This window comes from Andrographis paniculata, unplaced genomic scaffold (genome assembly GCF_009805555.1).
Source record: "Andrographis paniculata isolate CXL003 unplaced genomic scaffold, ASM980555v1 Contig10END, whole genome shotgun sequence".
In the NCBI taxonomy this organism is placed as follows: domain Eukaryota; kingdom Viridiplantae; phylum Streptophyta; class Magnoliopsida; order Lamiales; family Acanthaceae; genus Andrographis; species Andrographis paniculata.
Window position 1 is genome coordinate 936802 of NW_026137380.1, and position 8789 is coordinate 945590.

General features: G+C 35.1%; 2 protein-coding genes across 3 annotated transcripts; both read right to left on the reverse strand.

Annotated features, from left to right (window-relative positions):
- Positions 1 to 344: 344 nt before the first annotated feature.
- Positions 345 to 3501, reverse strand: LOC127241269 (N-terminal acetyltransferase A complex catalytic subunit NAA10). Its single transcript, XM_051260243.1, has 3 exons — positions 3100 to 3501; positions 1570 to 1839; positions 345 to 704 (listed from the first exon to the last, which is right to left on the reverse strand). The coding sequence occupies exons 1-2, from the start codon at positions 3397 to 3399 to the stop codon at positions 1579 to 1581; spliced, it is 561 nt and encodes a 186-aa protein (XP_051116200.1). The 5' UTR covers positions 3400 to 3501; the 3' UTR covers positions 345 to 704; positions 1570 to 1578.
- Positions 3502 to 5459: 1958 nt separating this feature from the next.
- On the reverse strand, positions 5460 to 7927 carry LOC127241332 (protein PNS1). Of its 2 annotated transcripts, XM_051260364.1 has the most exons (5): positions 7740 to 7927; positions 7328 to 7666; positions 6293 to 7201; positions 5991 to 6224; positions 5460 to 5910 (listed from the first exon to the last, which is right to left on the reverse strand). In XM_051260364.1, exons 1-5 carry the CDS (start codon positions 7755 to 7757, stop codon positions 5737 to 5739), a joined length of 1674 nt encoding a protein of 557 aa, XP_051116321.1. In that variant the 5' UTR covers positions 7758 to 7927; the 3' UTR covers positions 5460 to 5736. The 2 variants fall into 2 exon arrangements, with proteins under 2 accessions (XP_051116321.1, XP_051116380.1); XM_051260423.1 differs by lacking the exon at positions 7740 to 7927 and having other exon boundaries at positions 6293 to 7175; positions 7328 to 7618.
- Positions 7928 to 8789: the final 862 nt, after the last annotated feature.

An 8789-nucleotide genomic window follows, 5' to 3' on the forward strand; every position in this document is an offset into this window, starting at 1 on the left:
CCAATCCCTTTCTTCATTGCTCTCTCTCTCACAGTAAAGACTAAAGCCACTACTAACTAACCAACCAACCAGTGTAAGAATTAGAACAAGTCAGAAAACATTTCAAGAATGTGAAAAAAAGTGAATTAATAAGATACACACCCGATTTAGGTATTTTGTAGGTGTGATTTCATTTAATTCATTCGATGTGTGGTTGTGTTTGTGACAATCAATCCATCTGTCCCACTTTGTTGGTTGATTCTCATTACTACTTTGATGTTCAAATGTCATATCACATTCACAGGCCCATTCTTTATCAAAACCATTAAAATAAAAGTACACTATAATACAATACTCCAGAGAAAGCAAGGAATGGGTGGAAATTTTTTATGTTACAGAGGCTAAATGACACAGTTAATTCAATCATTGCAGGACAAAATGAAACATTGACCTTAAGTAGTTCAATCAAGAAAAATTACAACCAAATTACAGGACAAAATAATCATAATCATAATCATGCATCATATTGTGACAGGGATCTGGTCTTTATTTCGTTGTTAAAAGGAAAACTTTTCCACCCTCTCAGTTAAGATAAGTAGATTTGAAAGGAATAGAAAAGAGAAAAAAAGATGACAGACACACATACATAATCAAGTGAAAATTACCAAAGAAGTGTGCTTTTTGACCAGCTGCAAAGATTGTTGAGTTTGTGATGAATCCAATCCCTGCCAAGGAAGAAAATAAGATCACAAAAGGCCAAGAAAACCACTACATTATACGCCTAAAAATAACGGGAGCAAATGAAAAGGCCCAATGAGATGACTTTTCCTTACTCCAATGGAAAACTCCCCCTCTTAGCTAGATGACCGATGGCCGGTAGTAAATAAAAATTTAGAAGGATATCAGATGAATATCAGTTTGTAGCAAATTAAATTCCCTACAATACGAAGGATATAAACACGAACAAAGATTTTGTTTTGAAAAGATAATAAGGAAGAGAATAAGGAGCTAAGATAATATCTCCTTTCCTGCACTCTCCACCGTTATAAGCTTCAGACCTGTATTATAACATTTGTTCATTCAAGTATATAGATCAAAACCACCCAAACTCATATACATTTATATTATGTTTTATTACTTCTTTAAACTGACCTTTCATAATTTTTGGAAAAAATAATCGATAAAAATGTTTGTCAAAAAATTATATGTATACATCCTTAATGAAAATATCAAGATAATTTTAGTGAATTCTACTATATTCTTGATAATAAATATCAAAGTTATACTAGAAATCATTCACGCAGCATCTATAAACAATTGTTATGGGATAACACTTATACAAGTAGAATGCTGAGAAAATTAGATGTTGCTATGGTTCAATGTCCTCTCAGAATAACTTTTGAGTGCATAAAAATCGGTTTCTACTATTTAACATACGCAACAGAAGCTATGCACTATCTTGGCCTGAAACATTATGTAGTTGGTAAGGCTTTTTTCATGCAGCATAAACACATTAGGCAAGCATACTCTTTCGGACTGCGCATAATTCAAAAATATAATGAATAAAAATTAGAAAAAGGAGATTCAGACCTGTTAACTTCACTCTGCTTTGGCTTCTGTTGTTCCATGTTTGTCATTGGATTTTGAATCCGCAGAGCAACAAGCTCCACCATGATGGTGGTGGTGGTGGTGATGCTTTCTGCCCTTCAATTGCTTCCTCATATCATAAGCATCCTCACCATCGGCATAATATTTTGCTTCAATATCATGAATCTTGTATCCTAATGTTTCTGTGTACAAATTGAATGCAGCCCTATTGCTTTTCCGTACGTGCAGAGACACGTACTCAGCTCCATATACCTATTTATAAAACAATGTCCGTAATGAACTATGATATAAACAGGATAGTGTGAGTATTTGCTTAAGTCAGAAATATTACACAACACAATCAATTAGGCAGCAATCATCCAACTAAAAGGGTCTGTTCTTTTTGCACCTGATTTCAGTTTTTTTTAGTATGCAACTCTTATGATTCCAATAAAAATACACTATAACTTCTTACAGAATATCACATTAAAATACTATATAAACCAAAACTCAAACCCAACACAAACGAAACACACCCTAGCTCTTCTCATGTATTAGTGAGAGAAACAAGCAATCAATCATTCTTAAATAAGCTCCAACTTCATGTATGTATACATGAGATATAGAAATCCTCTTAGGCAAGATAAATAGAGATGTTTCTCGCATAAAACTAGTTTTAGCCCTTTTCTATGTGTTAAAAATTGCAATCTAAGTCCTTTCATAAGGCGCACAACATACCCTTGTTAATCCACCGATAAATTATATGCATAAAAAATTGAAGAAAATACTTTGGTTCAATTTAAATTTGTTATAGGAGGATGAATATAATTAATATCTACAAAAAGTTGTCCCTAGTAAACATAACACCAATTCTCATTCTTCACGATAGTAGGAAAAATCAGAAAGAATAGTACAATGTTCACCAAGTTCTTCCCTTGATAACCCACTTACATGGAATACCCTAACTTCAGATGGTGAAAAATTTATTTGTTTGAATTACTTTCCATGATATTCCTTCTAGAGGCATATATAACCAAACTTAACAGCTAAATCCTAACAAATAAGAGAACCAAGAGCTGTGACCTTTTTACACATTGATGATGGCAAGCCACAAATTCATATTATGAAGCAAGGGAAAAACTTCAAGATGGTCCTAAGTCCTAACAAGACAGCCAAATAGCTGCAACATGAAACTCAACAATCAAAATAATCGAACCATAGACAAACATAAGAGTTCTACAAAAATCAAACAATTAGTTGAGGAAATACCCATTTTCAATGTTTGAGATAGTCATTTTGAAAGAAACTGGCCCTAATTTATAGATGGAAAACCATGAAATTCTTAAAATACCAATTACAACCTCAAACTTGATACGAAAGAAAATAAAAACAACGCTAAATCAAAATTTCACAAAACGAATTATCCACATGATGAAAAAATGAGTTCCCAGAAACATCACAGAATCAGATATTTATCATCAATTGACAATGAGAAGTAAAAGAAAATCCTAAAATCCATCAGCCCGTGCTCACCTGCTCCATGGCGTTTTGAGCGGCGGTCATGAGCTTAGTGGCAAGACCGAGCTTCCGGTGAGTCCTAAGCACGGCGAGCGAGGTGATGTGGCCGTGGCACTCTGTGGATTCCTCCTCCATTTTGGCTAACACGTAGCCAACGATCTTGCCGTTGTAATCCTCCGCTACGTAAAGGAGCTGCGGCCATGAGAGGATGTGATACAAATAGTATTTCATCTGGTAGTTCTCCGGTAGGCAGAACAAATTGCAGTTCTGCATCTCCAGCAAGTCGTCCACCGTCGCCTTCCTGATGCACACCATGGTGTTCGTCCGAAGAGTCTTAGGGTTAGGGTTTTGGACGCTATGATTCGAGGATTTGGGATTTTGATGGTTTACTTTTATGTAAAATCTTTGGGTGTTTGTGTTGTGAAAGAATCTGAAAAAATATATCAGAAAATTAAAAGATAATAAAATAAAAAATAAAAAATAAAAAATATTAGTATAATATATTAATTTTTTTAAAAAATATATATATTAAAACAAATAAAAACAAAAAAAATATTTTTTTATATATATTTTATTTGTCTCCTAACAATTGATAGAAATATATATATTTTGTATTATAACAATTGATTCATTTTTATTTTAGATAAAATTTATCAAATTAAAATAATATCTAACAAATATAAATCAACATATAATTATTATTTATAAATTATAGATTCATTTAGAATCCTTTTATTTATATTTCTTTTATTAAAATAAATAAATATTGAATATTTATCTTTATACAATTTTTATTATTTTTAGTTGCAAATTGAATGTTTAGATAAGAAATTTTTTTATTTTATTTTTTAAGTTTTTCAAAAATTTTAAATACTTAATATGATACTTTATAAAAGTAATAAATATTTTTTTATTAATAATATATTTATTTGTATTTATAATTTAGAAATTTTTTTTTCAATAAAACAATATTTACTTGATTTTTTAAAAAAGAAAATAAAAATTTATCTATTATTGACATCATTTTTAATATAGTACTACATCATTTTTATCTTTTATACTAATAATAATAAAATAAAAAAATCAACTTTTTTATAATAGACAAAAACATTAAGCTTACTTTTTATGAATAGGAAAATATTCTATATTAAAACCAATGTCAAAAAATTATAAATCTATTTTTTATGAAACAATTTAAAAAGAAAAAGAAAAAGTCATTTTATTTTTTAGTATATGTAAATTGATTTCACTTGAAGAGGATATTAAATTTTATTTTTTTTTTAATAAAAGCATATAATTTTGCTAATATTTATTTTAAAGCATTATAGAACTTATTTAGTTATAATTTAAAATTGATTTGAAATTTAATGTTGATTTGAATTTTTTTATTAATTTTATTTTGATTAGAAATTTATTTGCTTAATGTTTTAATTTGAATATTTTTTTTAAATATAAAATATAAAAAATTGTGTTAATAATACTATAAAAAAATACTACTTCCATCCCAAGAGTTTTTTGTTTTTTCATTTTCGTCAGTCCCAATATAATTTTATTTTATAACAAAATTATTCATACTTTTTCACAATTACGCATTATTACTCAAATCTATTTTTTAAAACCCTTTAAAAATCGAGGGTAATTTAGTTTTGATATTTTACTTTATATTTATTTTCAATTAAATTTTATTACTCTTTAATTCTTATAAAACTCCCAACAATACATCTTTTACATCTTTTATGGAATGGTAAAAAATAATATATATATATATATATATTGAAAATAAGATTGGGGAAAAAAATATTGCAAACAAACCCCCTAACACCAACTTTTGTAATAATTGCGATTGCTTGTCAAGTCTATCAACCAGTTAGTTAGGGAGTGGATTTTATGCTGAATTGATGAATTCAGTAATCGGATCTTCACTATTAATTAATTAGATTATTTATTTAATTAGCATAATTAAATTCAAATTAAGAGTATAGATTAATTTCTGACTTATTTATCATACTAACACTCAATTTGAAGACAGTCATGCCATAATTAAACTCGAACAACTAAGACCAAACTAAATTTTAAATTTTATAGCCTCTATTTAGGTTAATTTCCATGTGATCTCGAAAATGACACGAGAATAATAATTAAAGACGACAAACAGGTTCGGTATGACATGACCCAAGATCCGAATTAAATAAAATTCAACAATGCTCAAAACTCACCCTAACCCGATTTCGACCCAAACCCAAACTTACTTTTACTCAACCCTGTCGATCCAATAAAATTGGATCCGGATCGAATATCGGGTATATTCACCCATTGATCCATAAGAATAATACACTAATAATGGTGGGTCTCGTAGATTCGCATATACCTAAACTAAAAAGGAATTGAAAATTTGATCATATTCCCATAAAGTCACGACCCCAAAAGACACATTCTTTATCTCACTTTTTTTCTGTGTCTTTTTACAATAAGACACATTCCCTTTGTTCTTCGACAAGAATCTATCAATGCGATTCAAAAAGTGTTCATCAATTTTAATTGAATTTCAATAACAACAATAATCACAATCAAGAAAATAAATTACTATGTTACATCTTGTTATCAAAACTAAGTGTTAATGTACATACGATACACACACAACGAACGTACCCGTCATTGGAACCTCCGGGGCACTCTCGGCGTCGGGACAAATGCGTCGCGACCCGATTTGATCGCCTCCATTCGTTCCGGTATCGTCGTGTCGAACAACCTGTTGTCGGGGTTCTCCGCGAAGCATACGTAGTAACAGCTCACGCAGGCGTGAGGCAATGCCATCGCGATCCTCGTCTGCAAAAATGTATATCGTATTAGTATGTGTAATAATTGTGCGTCGATAAGGATGTCGGGGGAAGGATTAGGACACAGACCATTAGGTAGCCAATGAACGCGGCGAGGACGGAGAGTGTCCCAATGTAGCCGCGGTGGACGGTGGCTGTCCACGCGGCGACGACGATCGTGCAGATGGAACCGCTGCAGACTCCGGTGAGGAAGCAAAGGGCAGTGGTGATGTCCGAGTCGACGACTTGCACCATTCCCCGCTTGTCGAAGAGCTCCCATGTGTCCTGTGACGCTTTTACGAAGCCTTTCCCATACGCCGCAATCTGAATAAACCACGTTTCGTCAGAACAGAACAATCGATTTATCGATTCAAGAAGTGTGAGATTATTACGTGAACGTAAGCCCATCCGTTTCCTCGCCTGAATATCGACTCCATGACGCGGAGGCAGCAATGGGCGCAAGAAAACATGAACTCGTCTTCCCCCTCGAGCAAATTCAGGCCGCGAGCAACGATTCTCAAGGCTTCAATCGATGGAACAAAGATCGATCCGAGACAAGCACTGCCAAGATTCTTTGTCAGGGCTCGTTGGAAGCAAAATTGCGTAGTCGATTGTATCCCCCGGAGGTAATACAGAGCAATCACACGGCTAACCGTCAGATTCGCGACGTTCCTCATGACCTCGGCAGTCCAAGCCAGGCTGACAACCAACACGACTATAACAAGCGGCGGCACGTAGAAATTCAGCGCGCCGATCACGCCCAATATCCAAAACGACATCCAGAGGAATCCGGCAGCAAGCATGCAATACGTAGGGTGATTCAAATCCCGGAATTTCGGGACAGGTTCGAGGGCTTTGAGTAAAACCTTAGAGCAAAAACTGGTCCTCTGAGTCACCCAACACGCGTAGAGACCATTTCCAATGGCGAAGGCGATGAACAGGACGCCAATGCCGCTGGTCGCCTGCGTCTGGTAGCATATCAGGAGGATGCCGGCGGCTAAGGTGAGGAAGAAGGAGCTCCAGATTATGAAATGGACCATGAATTTAGGCCAAACTCGGACTGCCTTCTGCCATGCGAAGGCCAGAGTTACGCTGAGGAAGGAAGCGGCCTCAACCTGAGGTAGGAAATACTTTAGCACTTTTTTTTCTCTCCTCTGAGCCCTACCTTCTTCAATCAAGCCTTTAATGCCTCTGAAGATCAAAAATCCGACGAGTCCGACGGCCAGAACCATGTGCGCGACGAACAGGAATAAGGAGATCCTGTTCGTGTATGATCTAGAATTGAGCGAGGCAAACGATGGCTGAGGAAAAGGATTAGCCAAAATCCAGAAATATATCCAATCAGATATCCAAATAGGTAAGCAGAAGTTCTCAAAATCAGCATCTAGAAAGTGCAGAGAGTTAAATTTTGGGGGTCAATTGCTTACTTGGGAGTTAGGCGTCGACCGAGGCTGCGATTGCGTCGTCGTCGACGGCGGCGGCGGTTGCGGTTGCGGTTGCTGCTGCGTCGGCGGAGGAGGACGAGGCGGAGGAGGATGATGATGTGAAGGATAAGGAGAGGCAACTCTCGTCGCATTATTCATCACGAGACGGAGAGGATTCGTCGCGCTCAATCTCTGCATTCTCGACATGTGAAAAGCGTCCGGAGGTCGGGTTTGAACTGATTCTCCGTCAATTTTCGATTCGCCTTTCTCCAAATCGATCCTCTCCTTCTCATCCACCTTCCTGCTTCCATTTTCCTCGCCCAAACCTCTCTCATCTCCTTCCTGCAACAGAAAATTCTTCAAATAGGGAAACCGCAACAGAAATCAATCAGCTAAGATATACAGAGTGACTCACCTGCTCTGCTGCACCCATTGATGGCGGCGTCTGTGGACGACGACGGTGGCGTCGGCGGTGGATTTCGGTGGTTTTGGTGCAGCAGCTATTGGACCATCCCTACCTCCATCCGCCATACTTGTATTTTAGTGCATAATGGTCACAGGCTTTCGAGGCCACTTGTCAAATTGTTCGCCACGCGCGTGTAGAGCGAGTGGGACGCACGCTTCAATGACGCTGGTGTACCTTCGGCTTCGGACAAGTTTATTTACAACAGGTTCAGTTGCGGAGATGTGATTGCGTGTGCGAAGGTCCACGGCGGCGTGCACGACATTCGAAGTACACGTGGGATATTCTCCTTGGGATTTTGGTGTAAGTCGTCTCTGATTGGTCGATTGGATTTTCTGATTGTACGATTTTACCCTTTATCCATAATCATCCTTATCGCATTTTTCATTACCAACGTTTAATTTTAATGGAATTGATTGGGTTTGTTTAGTTTGAGATTGTATAACGGCAATACAATTTAGGTTTTGTTTCTTTTAACAAGATTTTTACTATTTAAATTCTATATATTTCGAAAAAATATAATTTAATTTTTTATAAAATATCATATCATATATTGTTTTAATATTAATTTAATTTAATTTTTTTTTCAAATCAATCAAAACAAACACACTTCCACCTGGTGGTCCGCGTAACAATAATGACATTTGTCGGAATAAGAGTTATTTAAAGGGGTAAAAATGTAACTTCATCTCTACAGTTAATGCATGATTTATTGAAGGATAGCAGAAAATTCCCGGGAAGTAATTATCTTTGACTTGACTAGGCTATCTACCCATGAGTTAGGTAAGTATTAAAGGGTCAAATATGTAATTTTTGACGTCAACAGAAGTTTGGTGTTGGGATCTTACTGTGTAACGGTCGCCTGGATGTTATTATATAATAGTACTATTATATATATATAATAATTAACAACAACAATAATAATAATAATAATAATAATAAAATTATAAACACATGATAGTATGGGTAAATTATAAACTGAAAAGTTGTCGTACTCCCTTC